Genomic DNA, 15,746 nt, shown 5'->3' on the forward strand with positions numbered 1-15,746 from the left:
GCGAAGAGATTTCCTTTCTACTTAAGCACTAAATCCTGGCGGCGGGGGATTTACTGGGCCAGATAATGCCCACGCCAGTTACAAGCCTGAGTGGAGCAAGGGCTTTAAGGATAGACCGGGTATTGCGTATACTGGTAACGTCCCCCACCCAGAGGGGTTTATTGCTATTAGCATCCTGCATAATATTTCGGAATGCTAATCATTTGTTTTTCAAGCTGAGATACAGCGTGTTTGCCGTTTCTTAACTTGAAAAAAACTAAAAACCAATATGGCTGCTATGGACTAGGGAGTAGGGAACAATGCATAGTCCCTTCTCCCTTTCCATGACAGCCATTTCCACAATGGGGATGCGCTTGGAATACCGATTCCTGGCGCCAATGAGGGGCATGGGTACCCCAGGTACTTGGGGCAAGCGCGGGGGTGGGTGAGGGATGTGAAATTGGGAGTGGATGCACAGGGGTGCCCTTACCTTCATCCTTGTGAGGAATATGGCGGCCTCCCGCTTCCAAGGAGACATGAGGGAAAGACCCCATTGCAAGCTGCCTGATTGGTTAGGAGATCGACCTCCACCCTGCCAGGTGCTAATATGTCTATAACTAGTTGCATGTGTTTGCAAACATAAACTTGATGACTTGTTTGGAATTTTCAGGTTAATAGAGACCAAACAGTTACTGCATTCTTACTTATAAATGTTAAATGCAAAAGACAACTGCAAACGTAAACACTATTGGACTTGTCAATGCTTGCTTACAATCGCTGTGTTTGTACTCTCACATTTTCAGTTTTCACTGAAGTGGTCAGAAACGTAGCCCTTTTTCAGATGATTAGTTTAAATCGAATGAGATATTCCTACATTATTTCACACGTCTTTATTAACGAACCCCATATTAAAGTGAAATGTAATTCTGTCCATTGTGGCACTAAATGTTGTAGCAACTAATTAACATCCGGACAATGAATCAATTCAGGTTTATTTGAATTTACAAAATTCTTTCATATTATCATATTATCACAAAATATATTCACTCTTCATTATTTCATCCCAAAGAAAAATTCAATTTTCAAACAGGTTGAGAAGTAAAACAGAAAATCAATGTTAAAAATAAAAGATCACTTTTAACTCTGAATAATATTTGCTAGGTTGTGACATCATTAAGGCACAAGTAATGTGGCATCACCAGAAATTACCATAACAAGGTTCCCTCTTAAAAAGTGGGGACACTCCATCCACCCGCATCTACCCTCGACTTGAGCCCTGCTGACAGGAGAGATGACAGAGGTGGTGATAGACTGTGATGCTGGTCACACACATGCACACATTCTAAGCTGTAAAACTGGTGGCCTACGTGGGGTTTCTGGTTGAATGGTAACTACTTTCTTTTTACAGAGCAGGCGGCCTTGAACGACACCAACTGCTCTAGAGCAGCCATGGAATCCACCCTGAGGCAAGAGTAGTGTGCCCAATCCTCCTTAATCATCGTTTTGAGCTTTTAGAAGTTTACATATTGTTTTGGTTTGAAGGCCTCTGCATACTCCTGTCTGGTACTGTCTGAAGAACATGCTTGTGGTAATGTATGCAGGACATGGTCAGTCCAACAATGACAGCAGTCCAGTTAGAAAGTACTGGCAGTAGTATCAGGGGCGCCGGAACGAAGCATTGCTGGTACAGTAACATTGATGACCTGTGCCAGGAAGTTGTGGGGAGGAAAGAGGGCACTGATGCTAAGAATCACGATCTTCATTGCGTGGCATTATTAGTAATGTCTTTAGGGGGCTGATAACAGAATGTTACAATAATTGAGTTTAGATGACACAATGGCCCTGCCAAAGCTTGCCCTGTCCTTGTTCTCAGAAAGGGCTGAACACAGCACTGAATGCATAGTACTCGATGTGGTCTAGTTCTTGAGTTGTTAAACGTAACATTTGGAGAGCTGCATTCTGATGAAGCCTTCAGAAGTCAACCGTAATTGTATGGTTTTGGGCAAAGCTCCTTAATTCCCTGTTTTCCAAATTGTACATATATGTATTATAATGCAATAGGTTAAAAAAATGCAGAGTGTGTTGTTTGATATTGTTCCAATTACATTTCCCACCCTCATCAAAGCATTAGGGACACAAGTGAATCCTAGATTATTTCAACCCCCTCCTCAGCAACTGGCCGGTAGCTTATATTTCTGTGCACCTTGTCACAGGATGGTCTTTGATTTTGTATGCCAGCCTGGTTCTGTTTCTGGTCGAAGAAGAGTGATGATTCCTAATCAACAAAAGCAAAAATTGCAATCCTACTGCTCCATTCTAAGCACTCATGGGCAAGGTGACCCAGATGCACTAAATGATGTGGTACGGTGCTCAGCTGCTCATTGTAGCAATGCCTGCATGATACCAAATAGCTAAGCAAAGTTATCAAAGACCACAAGGAAGGCTTTAACTGTTTCTCACCAAGTGGATGGGTGTCTCACGGTATTAATGCGCCACATGGGAGTAACAATACTGAACTATTTTATAGGGCGCATTTCAGAGCTAGCTCTCTGTTATCATTGAGAGTCCGCTATTTTCTGGCCCATCCAGGCTGTTCTGGGTGGAGGTTGTCATTTAATGTCATTGGAGTGTGTGGGAGATCACCTGAGGCTTTACAGATCACCTGAGGCTTTACAGAACTGCAGCAGGGCATCCAGGTCAGGATGAAACTCAGCAGAGCTCAGCAGAAGTACTGTGGGGGAAGGGGCTTAGTAGAGAAGTTTCACGCACTTTGGAGTGGGCCAATCTCAGATGCGCTCCACATTTACACAATATTGTGGTTTTGCCCGGCCCGCTGATCGTTTTAAAGGGGGAGACATGACTGCTGTTTATAAGCCCCTTAAGAGTAACCCCCTCATGTCTATCAAATGTATGAGCTTGATCACCAGACGGCTATTCACTGAATCCAGAATAATCGTGGACTCCATGCAGCCCATAAGTGTTTGGACAGATACTTGAGAGGAGGAAGACACACCTTCTTTTGAGAGGGTTTATTGCCCATTTTATTTTTGGCTGTTAGAAACTAAAGTTCCTGCGTGGGCTTCAGCATCAGACTAATGCTGGAGAGGTAGCATGGACAGGAAACTCTTCCACCCTTCAGTGCTTGCACAGTACACATTTATTTGCAATTAGATATTGCAGGCAATTGTTTCACGCTGCCCCTGGCCCTTTTTCAGGGCTCTCTGAAAGTTAGACGGATTTCATATTCTTGATAGGTATCAGCATAAGAAATGGGGCGATGTTTTGAGGGGTGTCTTGCCCGGTGATCGTGATTTCAGCCCACCGCCCACCATTTAGGGACAGAAGGGAAAAACGAGCCAGCAGTGCAGCGTTCTCAGTAAAATCTGTCTTTCGCAAGCAATAAACCTTCTGCATTCTCGTGTTAAGTAGTGCAAGCCCATGGCCATATTGCATGACTTGAGCACCAAAGTTATATTAAAATACCGGTTTCTTGTTGTAATAGCTTCACGGTTATAGCTTTCCAAGTCATGCTACCGGGACGTTTTAAATGATATAGCAGGTTTTTCAGCCACTCGCCATTTTGACGGAGTCATACAAGGTTGCATAGTCCCCATCTTCCATGTTTAAAAGTAGACGCTTAAGGACTCTGTCTTAAAGGCGAGTAAGGGCCTGTTTACGAATATTGCGTTAGAGGTAAAATATGTAGTGTGTCTGAATACTGGGTGTTTTACAGTACTGCCAAATTATGAGTTTCCTTTTGGAAAATCTTCATTTTCTCTTGCTTTGGTGTCAGTGATTACTGGTTATCCCGGAGTTTAAATATAATCGATGGGGCGGAGACTCCTTTGCCATGCTGGCCTCACGTCGGAGTTCTTCTGAGGATCATCTTGAAGTTAGGCCTAGTTGGAAAACCTTCCTCTTCCCTAAATAATTGCTTCATTGCTGTCTTGGGGTGGCACTGATATTAAGACTGTAGTGGCATGACGTCGCTTATGAGGTGATTTGTCACGCTTTAAACATGGCGATCTACCTACGTAACTCCTCATAAAAGCATTGGTATTATAGAATTTCACCACTGAGTCATTGAGTTCCTTCAGAGTCCAAAATGGGGAAAAACCTAAGGGTCTGCATGATGCAGAATCATGCGGACCCTACAAGTCACTGCATGCTTAACACATGCCGTAACAGTAATACCGTTTGGTGATATTTCTGAGGAAATACCACCAGACTTGTAATCAGGCCCTAAGCCTCAGGGGCTTTTACTTAGAGTAACTGGAAGGGGAGCTTCCTGTTCAGTTTTCACTGGCATAGGGGCACCCGAAGTTGACCAAACCTGAGCTTAGTCGTTGGAACTCATGTTTTCATTTTTCATACTAATCTACATACTCTACCCTAAACCGCTTGCATCTGATAGCTCAAAACAGGCATGTAACAAGAGCATGTGGAGCAGTTGCAAGTGTATCCAAAAAGTGAGATTGCCCCATTACAGTTTTGCTGGTATCCTGCTGGTAATTCCGGTGGGATTCCAGCAAAACTGCCATATCGTCCCCGCTGCACGATATCCCGGTATTACTGGGATATTGCCGGTGACATAGATGCCGCCAAGTTCCCATTCCATGGAGTTCGATAGTGATTGCCAGAAATTATTGGCACTGTTAGTACCAGTGCCAGTGATTGCGGCATTTATTTGCTGGTAGGGGCCTGTACTCCTGGCTGGTCAGGCCTGCCAGTAGATCACTGCCCGCACCAGCAAACATGTGTTTCTCCGGTTTGTAAAAAATGACGGTGCTGGAATTACGGCCATTTTTTCCAGACCTGGAATCTTATAATGAACCCCTAAAACCCAGTCTTGGGAGCCTATATCTAAACCACAGGATCTTGTATTCAACAACGATTCGAAAAGTAGAAATACAGTCAAGTCAAGTGGTTGAGCCATATTCTGATTCTGAAGGCAAGAGGCTGAGATTCAATTATATCTGCAAGACACAGCACTCCAACGGCTGCATATAATTAGTCGTGCCTGGTCCAAATACGGACTTGAAGATTTATATTCCATGGTTCCAGGGACATGATCCATTGTCCTGCCACACACAGTGTGGCAGCCATCGACATGGTACTATATGCAGTAATCCCTGACTTAACTAAAGAGGCATCCTAGCCCTAATTAAGTAAAAACAGTGTACACTTGCTTTGAAGCATTGGTTGCTAATTTTTGTAGGACAAATGCTGTCCCAGGACGACTGCGCAGCTGCTTAAGTGGTGATCGCAGCAACAGAAGGATGCCTGCATTGTGCAGTCATTGTTAGAGGAAGACATCTCCCTAGGTCTGGTGGTCACAAACAACAACAGAATGAAGGTGGTGACTCCAAGCAATGACTGCAGCAAGGCTCCAACCTAAAATACAACCGGGTGGGGATCACACACACATCACACACATCACACACGGCAACAATAGGATGGGTTGGATGAGAACTGGATGGTGCAGCAGGGAAGCAAATATTTGGCCTGGTGGTAATCACACACATTGACAGCAGGAGGCCTTCAGCATGGCATCTTTCCTGTACAGCAATCACAGGCACCGGCAGCAGGAGGGCTTGGGCGAGCAGTCGGAGTTACAGCAGGGCTCCAGCTTGGGGTCCCGCCCCTTGTTGTACTGACTCTCAGCGAAGTCCATCTGCGCCTCGAAGCGTGCCTTCTCCAGCCAGATCTCTTTCAAGAGGTGAACATAGTCATGCCTCTGGCTGCCAACCAGCAGGTTGTAGTTCTCAGAGGGGTCTGCATCCAAGTCGTAGAGGAGTGGGGGGTCATGGGCGGTGAGATTGGCCGTTCGATAGCAGTCCTGGTCTGGTGGGCCTTCGCTGTTCATGGCCCCTAAACCAAAACGAGAAGGAACAATAAACAAAGAGTTTGCTAATCACAATCAAATACTGCAAATCAATGCTATCACCAGTCGTTGGCAATCACTTATTTCACCAAAGTAAGATAGCAAAGCAAAAACTTTATTAAAGGACAAGCAGGTAATGTGCATAAAAACATGCATGAACTAGTCAATGGCTGTACTGTAATGGCATTTATTTATTTGCACATGAAAGTTCTTCAGTAGTGTCCTCAGTCTATATACTCTATACAATGGTGCTAGCAAAGCTCCTGAACTACACCTCTTTTAGCAGTAAATCCACATCGATTGTCACTTCAGTCTCTCCAGCTCACTTCATGTACTTGACTGGCGACTTCGAATCCACCTCCATTTTCCTGCAAAAGGTTATCTGGTTTGACCCTGTCCATCGTCTGTTAAAACTACAAAATGTTTGAGGTCGACTATACTTATAGTCACTTGTATTTCTTATCCCTGTCAACAAACTCCTATTGCTTATTCTCTTTACTCTCTACCAGCATCAGATATTTCATTTACGGGTTCCTGTAATCAGTTAGGACTAGCTCAAGACCTAGTTACAAACAGAGGAGCAGTTACTGGCCAGTAACACTTTGCATTCGTGGAGGCCAGAGGCACAGAAGGGAACAGCCTAGGGGCAATGCAACAGTGCTCAGCGGCCCATAACAATGTAATCTCACAGCCAGAATTGCTTGAAGGCTATGTGAAAGGCTATCTACTAGCAAAGTGAAACATCAGAAAGTACCAAGGTCTAAGCCAAGTGTGCAACTAGTTAGAAAACATATAAGTAAGCAGACTAGAAGTTGTCAGGCTACGACAAAGTGGCAATGTCACAATTATGCTGTTAGGTAAAGTTTCACTTACTGCTATTTTACCTTTATATTTGTGGACTGGCCAACTTTTTGCTTTTGTTTCAGCCTCCTGTCCTGACTTTCTGCCAGTGAAGCACAGCCTTGAGCTGTGCTCCACTGGGCTTTTGCTCATCATTCTGGAGAAACTGACTTGTTCTTCTGACAGTCAGGACTGGGAAACATCGTTTCTCTTAGCCTCATGACTTTGTTGCCACTTTTGGCAACTGTATTTTAGTGAGCAAAGTACATTACAGTACCGTGCACTGAGTTTTTGTGCCCTAGACATCCCTTAAGGATTTTTTGGTAACTGGACAAAACCAGTCCGATAGCACAGAAAGTAGAGCGCTCGCTTTGACATCTGTGCAGAGCCTGCTGATGCAGGTTTGAATCCTGGCAGGGCCAAACTCAGCCTTTCATCCTTCTGAGGTCGATAAATAAGCACCACACACCGTGGGTAATAATAAGTAGCACTCAGATGCCTGAGGGATCGTAGCGCTATATAAATGCTAAATTATTATTATTATTATTATTATTATTATTACCTAGGAGTAGATTGGTGGCAGCAGAAGCTTTTTCATGTATTCTTATTAACTTTTACAGAGCCATACTGCGCTTACCGCGTGTGGCTCATGACTGTGGCTAGTGTCGGTCATGGCCGTGCCACAAGGTCTTTTGTCTTTTCCTTTGGCCATTTTGTGCGTTGGCCTTCCCCTTGCTCTTTGTGACCCGTGGAGTCCTCATTTGGGCATGCATTCTCCCACGAAAGCCGGTGCTTTTGTTGGCCTAATGCCTGGCATGTGTGTGGGTACCCAGCAAATGGGCTGGGACTGTCTGGTCCCAATCCACACTACTGGTGCCAGGATGTCTGGTATGCACGTGAGCATGAGCGCCACAGTGGTCCCTGATTGGACCACTGCTGGCATGCATGAGTGAAGCAGATCTCCTCATTGGCAAGCTGGGTGCAAGCACTCACTGGACTTTGGGATAGGAGGAGGGGCTCTGAGTGCCGACCCGCAGATCACCCTGGAGGTCCAAATAGATCTCTACACTGAGACAAGTATCGTGAGAAGCAAAGCAAATCCAAGGACTGTCCGGAACCACTGAGAGAACATTTGGCACCCTGAGCCCACTGTAGTCCCGGTAGAAACGTGCTTTGCACTTGATCTCCAAAGACCTGTAAAGGTGCATTAACCCTTTTCAGTTGTGGGACCAATCACTCTCAACGCCTACTTGGTGCCCTGCAAACAAGCCTTTTCAGAAGTGTCCCTGGGCCCTCCAGTGGACTGACCAGCTTGTACCTTGGCACCAGTGCTGGAGCGTTGCTACACTGCATGTTGGCTTGACATTTGGGAGAGCCCTAGTTCCCACTGCAAAGCATCTTCTTGCCATATCTCGTTGTTGTCCCTACTGCTTTGGGCCACAAGAGAGAAATGTGCATTGGTCTGCGAATCTTGGGTGCTCCTGCGTCACTGTGCAACAGTGGCGATCACTGCTGGTGACTTTACTGCCGTTCTTCAAGTGTCCTGAGACCAGCTGCATCAGTGCTTTCTTTGTCCTCCATTCACGACGACGGATCCAGCTCCAGATGTAAATCGGACCTGTATCTGCACCTGCAGCGCCTCTGTACTTTGAAGCGTAACCAAGGAGGGGATGCCATAGTCCAGGTAACCATCAAACCTGTCAAGTTTGAACCTGGAGTGAGCTAAGGGCGGTGAGTAATCATACCACTTACCGGTGGCCCCTAGTTCCTCTGTATCGTTTTTACGGAAAAAGGATCCCTTGTGGTCCTTGCCTCGATTTGGATGGCTTTTTTGCTTTCTATATTCTTCCGAAAATTGAGGATAGCTTTGTTCTCCATAGCAGACCAGCCTCTGACTCTTGGAACCAAATTCTTCACACTCCAGTGTCCTCTTCTAACTTTGCACATCGACGAGTGCTTTTACGCATGAATATAACATTGAGCACAAGGCTCCAATCTTCTTAGGGCTGGACTTCTTAAGTTCTGAATATCCATTTCTGGAGTTGGGCACTGTGATAAAGTTCTTTTGCTTTCCCTCCTTACAGGTTCTGGAGGGAATCTGCACTTTATCACATTGATCGAAGTGACTGTATGTATATTTTACCTAGTATGTGTTTCAATAGTAGTATTATTGTGTTCTTTAGTATTCACCTGTTTGTTCTGGGCCTAATAAATGGTACATTGTTGATATACTACTGTCTAAGAGTAATTCTTGTCGTCCTACTGTGTGTGCTCATCCAAGACCTCAGATCACCCCACTACTCCTGAGACTTAGCCTTGACAGCTCTCCAAGCAACCTTGAATTGTCCTGGCTAACCTTGCAAAAGTGTTCCCTGTTTCACTAAACAAGGGTGGCGTCCTGAACATCTGTTCACCAGAGCAGAGTTCGGAAATCTATTCTAACATATGCGCTAAATAATTTCATAATAAATATTTGTATGTGTTAAATTTCTAGTAATTAATAGTTGCAGGTCAGTAATAGGGCACAATATCATCCATCAGAGGATACGTCAGAGTGAAAAAACGAGGGAAAATAATAACAGGTCACACTGGACAGGATTAGACATGCAGTATGCATGCTGAACCATAAAACAGAAACAGAGCAGAAAATAGATATCTTGCTGTTAGAATGTTTTGTAGATATTCAGTATAGACTGAAAAACGTAATGCCAGTATTGCAGCTCTAGGAACACACTTATGAAGGCTTTGAATATTTCCAGTATTTGCCCATATAAGAATACAACTGCGATGGATTTGCCCAAATATTGACAACATTTGCGACTATAATGCACATTGGTGATGGCTTGCCCAGATACTTCCAGCATTTGCCCCTTTAAGTACACACCCGTGATGTCTTTGCACACGTTACCATAGTTTGCCATTGTAAGGACATACATGTGATGACTTTGCCGCAAAATGACAGTACCTGACCCTTAAAGGACACACCTTTGATGGCTTTGACCAAATTAGGGCAGCATTTACCCCAGTAAGGACACACCTGTCATGGCATTTCACCAAAATGACACAATGTTCCCCCATAAGGACACACATGTGATGGTGTTGCCCTAAAATACCAGCATTTTCCCTTTTAATTACACACCTCTAATGGCTTTGACCCAACATGCCAGTTTTCAACCCTGAACCGGCATGTCTGCAATGGTTTTGCCACAACATGTCAGCTTTTTTTTTATCAGTAAAAGATGCACCTGTGATGACTTTGACCCACATTCCTCCCATTAGCCCTTTTAAGGACACATCAGTGATGACTTTGTCCCATCATGTCTGTAGTTTCCCCAAAAAAAGAGTATACCTGTGAACGCTTTGCCCCTGATCTGGGCCACATTGTAGCTTGGCTGTCTTTGCCATAGGTGGAAAGGTACCTTTGCACAACATGCCAGCATTTGCCCATGTAACAATATACACTGGATTACACTAAGCATACACATAGTAGAAAGACTTATGTTCCCCTCAAAGAACAGAAGTCTTTCTACCATGTCTGTATAATGCAGTAGTGTGCCGACATTAACTTGCCCACATTTTCACCATTAAAGGTAATTTACTGAGTATACAAGCTTTATTAAGGTACTCTTTGTCGAATTACAGCACTTTCTGATATGATGACATCACAATCTCAAAATGTTCTCTAACTTTACAACGCTAACATTTCTGCCTAATGCCCATATACCTAGTAAATACATTTCAATGCTCAAAACTATGTTCCTGGCAACCCAGCAGCCAAGTCAATGAAGGAATATCTCCACTGCCTACTGACACTCTGAACCTCATGCAGCACATCAAAGACCCAACTTGCAGGAAAGGTAATATACTCGACCTCATCATCATCACCACCCTGCCCACCATGCAGCCCAACTCTTCAATCCTGCTCGACTGGCCACACCATCTGGCAATCCCCTTTGAAATTAATCACACCACACCAGTCAAGCAAACCCTCAGAAACCCAGAAAGCAGATGTTCAGATCATTCAAGAACTTCTCAGAGGAGACTCTCAAGGAAGACCTCGCCAAATTCCACCTCACATGAGCTGATCACCGCTGACGAACTGTCAGGTTTTATGCACCTGACATCAAGAAGAGGTCTCCTGTCAGCCGCCTGCTGCCCAGAAGGCTATGGCCAATATAGAATCTGCCAAGCCGCTCCAGGGGTGTTCAACACTTAGAAATGTCGGCTCCAGCTACCTCAGTTCCTTTCCCAAAATGGTAGCATTCCCTGAAATAGATGCAGGCGATGTTACTATTTAAACCTTGCTTAGTGGTACGCGCGCGTCTTGCAAACAGATTATTCCACCCCATGTCCAAAAATGTATGTTGGTAGTACATTTGAATCAGATATGATAGAACATTGTAAATAGCAATGTTGTTTTAACACAGGACTATATTATTTGAAATACAACCTCATTGCTGTCAAGAAGTGTTTGGTGACTAATAGTCTTCCTAATTAATATTGTACTTTCTCTGACCTGAACTCTTTGGAGTGATGAGTTCACTGGTGCCAATAGAAATCTGTATAATACAAAACAATCTTCTAATGCAATGGGCTCACAAAAAAAAGCTACTGCATATCAGGCCGCATGCAAAGTTGTTTCAGTAACGTTGCCATTTCACCCTGTAGCTGCTGGTATATCTACGGACTGCACATGGCATACGTTTACATATATCCATGATGGATGCCTGTGATTTAGTTACTCTAGGCATGGCACAGACGTCAGCCTGGGTGTAAACACCGACACCACTTTTTAACAACAGAACATATGTGGAAAGTGAGTTTCTTTGACAACGATCACTTCCCCGATTACACCTTTCCAAGAATTACCTTCAATTTGGTCATATAATTAAAAAATAAACTCAAGCGAATTCAGCTCGCAGAAGCCATTCTGCCGCAATAACATATCCAATCAACAAGAAACATTAAACTCTTCTTATGCCTCTTATTACCTTGGTGATTAGCAATGGAAACACGTCAGACTGGGGTGCAGCATGTGCTTTAGGCGACCCCCGTTCTACTGTCGCTCTATGAATGGGAAGGCTAGTATTGTGCAGAGAAAACCGATCACAGCACGAGGTGAGATGTCAAGGTATGCTGCATGTTTCAGTAGATATCATGTGAAATGAGCAACTTGCGCCATACCTGTGTGTGGCAGAAGTCAGGGACGTGTTCCGAAAGTGCATCAGGACTTCTGACGTACTTTTGAAAGCTTCTCAGACCTACTGCATCTAGATGTGTGCCATGTTCTATCTTTTATATGAAACTAATGTAAGAGACTGTGCACATGGGCCAAAGTGCAGGCTTTCATTAACACAGTAGGACCACTATCTATCTATCCTAAGGAAACAGCTCCCTCTAGCAGTGACAACAGGTGAAGCAGTCAAACATACAGGGACAAACATACATGTGGCCTTTTATTATATTGTTAAATATAGTGTACCATGCAGAATACTTTGTCCTTTGTTGTATTGCTTTGATCCATTTCAAGCAACGTCACACAACTGGTAACATTGTTAAATCAGGGAAAAACAGCTGTAAAAGTGAAGTAGCTTAATAACAATACTGAATTGTTAAATTGGTGCCACGCAGCTTGCCAGCTGACTATCATGGATGCAATAGCATTTGGTGAAGGGAAAAAAATAATGCACCGAACAATACTGATGAGACATAAACATAGCATGCCTGTGTATCTACGCTGCTTTTATCCACACAATAGAACGGCACATTTAGAGATGTTCTGTTGAGCAACGTCAAAGCGTATTCCTTTCTCATACATATATGCACCCTTCTAGCTGTGCCTGATACAAATAGGCACCCTTCTTTGACGGTGGGATCCTAGCAGGGATGTCATTTAAGGGTCACCAGGGGTTGCAACTGCGACCCCCGAGGTCCCTCTTGATACCCCTAAAAAAATATTTGTTTTTAAAAATTGTTTTTTAAATGGAAGCTCCTGGACTGTGACCAAGGCCATGTGGCTCTTTGCTTCTGGAGTGGCTGGCTTTCTTATTCAGGTCTCTTAAAAATGCTTTTTTTAAAAAGAACAGTGGTTCCACAAGTCCTTTCAGCAGTGAACCCAAAGAAGGGGTTTTCGTTCCTTCCCCTCCCTCCTCCCTCCTCCCGCCTCCCAGCCCTCCCTCCACTGACCACTGGCCTGATCACTGTTCTTAAACAGACCTCCCAGGGCACCTCTCTGTCTGTGCAGCCCCTGCGGCTAAGGGCGGCTCCTACATAGGCGGCTCCAGCTGGTGTCTGCAGGTGTCAGCAGGGGAAGCCAGTGGCCAGCCGTCAACCAGCAGTGACCAAGCAAGGTAGGAGTGGCCTGGATTAGGACTAGAGCCTGCACCCTACCCTGCCACATAGCAGACTCTCAGACTTATGTGTGTTTTTCTCCGGAATTTAAAATTGCATTGTGTAAGTATTTAAAATTGCATTGTGAAACCTAGGCCTTTTCCACCTTTTACAGGACTCTCAGACATAGGTGTGTTTACCTACAGGATTTAAAATTGCATTGTGAAACTCAGGCCCTTTTCCCCTTATACAGGACTCTCAGACATAGGTGTGTTTTTTTCTCCGGTATTTAAAATTGCATTGTGTAAGTATGTAATATTGCATGTGAAACCTAGACCTTTTCCCCTTATATAGGACTCTCAGACCTAGGTGTGTTGTCTCTGGTGTTAAACTATATTGTGTAAGTAGTGCTGCCTTTGGTTTTGCCTTTTTAGCAAAGCATTCATCTAGCAAACTGTTCCACTATTGTCTGGGCTCTTGTTTTGTTAATTTAAATGCAAGTGCGGGGTGGCAGAGAGGAAATGGCGTGCTTGCAGTACATCCTCTGACAAACTGGCCTGCCGCCAGCTCCAGAGGCAATACCGGCTCTCTGCCTGCACCAAGAAGAGAGCCCACATCACAGCCTGCGTCTCTGCGGCATCTAACAACTCAGCCGAACTCTTTAAAATCTGCAAGGAGCTGGCCAATCCTGCTGCAGTCTCTACCTCTCATGACCCCTTCCAGACACTCTGCACAGCTTTGTCTTCTCACATCATCTCTAAAATTCAGGACACCCTGTCCACTCTCTATTTCTCTCCCCCTCCTCCCTCTTCTCCCTGCTCTTCCTCTGGCCTTTCCTTGGCCACCTCTCATCCCTCCTTCTCTGCCTTTCCCCTGTTCTCCCCAGATGAGGTTTCTAGGCAAGTTCAATATATGAACGTCTCATCAAAACAGGTTCACCCCTGTTGGTCCAAAACCAAGGACCACATTGACACCCTGGCTCCTGCTCTGGCTGACTTCTGCAACCACTCCTTCGCCACTGGAGTCTTCCCTTCCCCCCTGAAGCACTCCCTTGTGCACCCTCTTCTTAAGAAACCCTCTGCCGACCCGTCCTGCCCGGCTAACTATCCCCCAATCTCCATCACTCCTTTTCTTGGCAAACTCCTGGAAAAGCTGCCCATCTCCCAGCTTAATCTTCACACTGAATCGGTTGGTTGTCTCCATGACCATCAGTCTGGCTTCAGAGCTGCCAGAAGCACGGAAACTGCTCTCCTGAACATCCGTGAAGACCTTCTCTCCAACCTCGATTCCAACACGCCCTGTGGCCTCATCTTACTTGATCTATCTTCTGCCTTTGACAAGGTCAGCCATGCCATCCTGCTCAACTGTCTCCATGATAACCTGGGTATCACCGATGAGGCCCTGGATTGGCTGACTTCTTTCCTCTCCGATCGACCCTCCAAGGTTCAACTTGGGTCCTTCCTCTCCTCTATTCCTATCTCTACCTGTGGTGTTCCCCAGGGGTCTAACCTCTCTCTCTGGGTGTTCGACCAATACCCGGCACTTCTTGCCCACCACTTTGCCACTTTCTGCCCCAACTTTCAGTGCTATGCGGATGACGCTCGGCTCATTTTCAGGCTCCCTTCAGCCACCTCTTCTCCTTCTTTCCTCTCTGACTGTCTTTCTGCTATCCAGGAGTGGTGTGCCGCCAATGAGCTCTGCCTTAATGCCAGTAAGACTGAGATTCCCCTCTTCGCCACACCTGCTCCCTCCTTTCCTGTCACTCTCTGGCCGGTCTCTCTTGGCCCTCTTCCTGTTCCCACCTGTGAGGCTAAAATCCTCGGGGTAAACTTCGACTCCACACTCTCCTTCTCTCCTCACATCTCTGATGTCTCTAAGAAGTCACACTACCAGCTGCACCTCCTCAGAGGTATTCTTCCTTTCCTCTCCTCCCCCCAGAAGCTCACTGTCTCCAGAGCTCTGGTACACTCTAGGCTGGACTACTGCAACAGCCTCTTTCTAAATCTGCCTGCCTCTACTCTCCGCCCTCTGCAACTCAAAACAGGACTGCAAGACTTGTCCTTGGCCTCAAGCCCAGGGATTGTATCTCTCCAGAACTGAAATCTCTGCACTGGCTCCCAGTGGCTGCGAGAATTAAGTTCAAAACCGTCTGCATTGTCCACAAGGCCTTCTGGGGTCTGGGGCCTCAATACCTTCAAGTCTTTCTTTCTAAACATCTTCCTTCTCGAGCCCTTTGCTCATCCGCCTCCAACTCCCTCAGGGTCAGTCGCTTCTCCAAGCAACGAGTTGGTGGCAGATCTCTTTCTTCGGCTGGGGTCTGCCTCTGGAACAGCCTCCCTGCCTCTCTGAAACTTGAGGAGAACCATCTCTGGTTCCGGAAGCACCTCAAGACGGTCCTCTTTGCTTCTGCTTTCTCTCCTCCTCTCCCCTGCTGAACTCCTGGCTAAATCTGTAACTGCACTGGTCACCTGGCTACCCTCTGTTCTCGGGCTCAGGTCCCCTTCCCACAAGTTGCACACCTGCGCTGCCCCCCTGGCAACTCTTGCACTCGGGGGGCTGTTTTCTGTATCCCTACAGCCCCCTGCACTTACCCTCGCACTTGCCACCAGCTGGCCGCACTTCTTATTTATTGTTTTATTTATTTGCTGTTTATCCTATGCACTGCACTGCCCCTCCCTCTTTCCCCTTGCACCTTTCCCCTTCCCCCCTCCCT

General features: G+C 45.6%; 1 protein-coding gene across 2 annotated transcripts in view; it reads right to left on the reverse strand.

Annotated features, from left to right (window-relative positions):
- Window positions 1-954: 954 nt before the first annotated feature.
- The window catches only part of LOC138513907 (arylsulfatase A-like), a 184,235-nt gene continuing 169,443 nt past the window's right edge, over window positions 955-15,746 (reverse strand). For both annotated transcript variants that reach the window (XM_069629049.1, XM_069629048.1), the window contains exon 8: window positions 955-5,850. In XM_069629049.1, the coding sequence (XP_069485150.1) occupies window positions 5,549-5,850 (302 nt within the window). In that variant the 3' untranslated portion in view covers window positions 955-5,548. The remainder of the gene's footprint in view (window positions 5,851-15,746) is intronic.

The sequence above is a fragment of the Ambystoma mexicanum genome, chromosome 12, assembly GCF_040938575.1.
Source record: "Ambystoma mexicanum isolate Mex_15411 chromosome 12, UKY_AmexF1_1, whole genome shotgun sequence".
NCBI lineage: Eukaryota > Metazoa > Chordata > Amphibia > Caudata > Ambystomatidae > Ambystoma > Ambystoma mexicanum.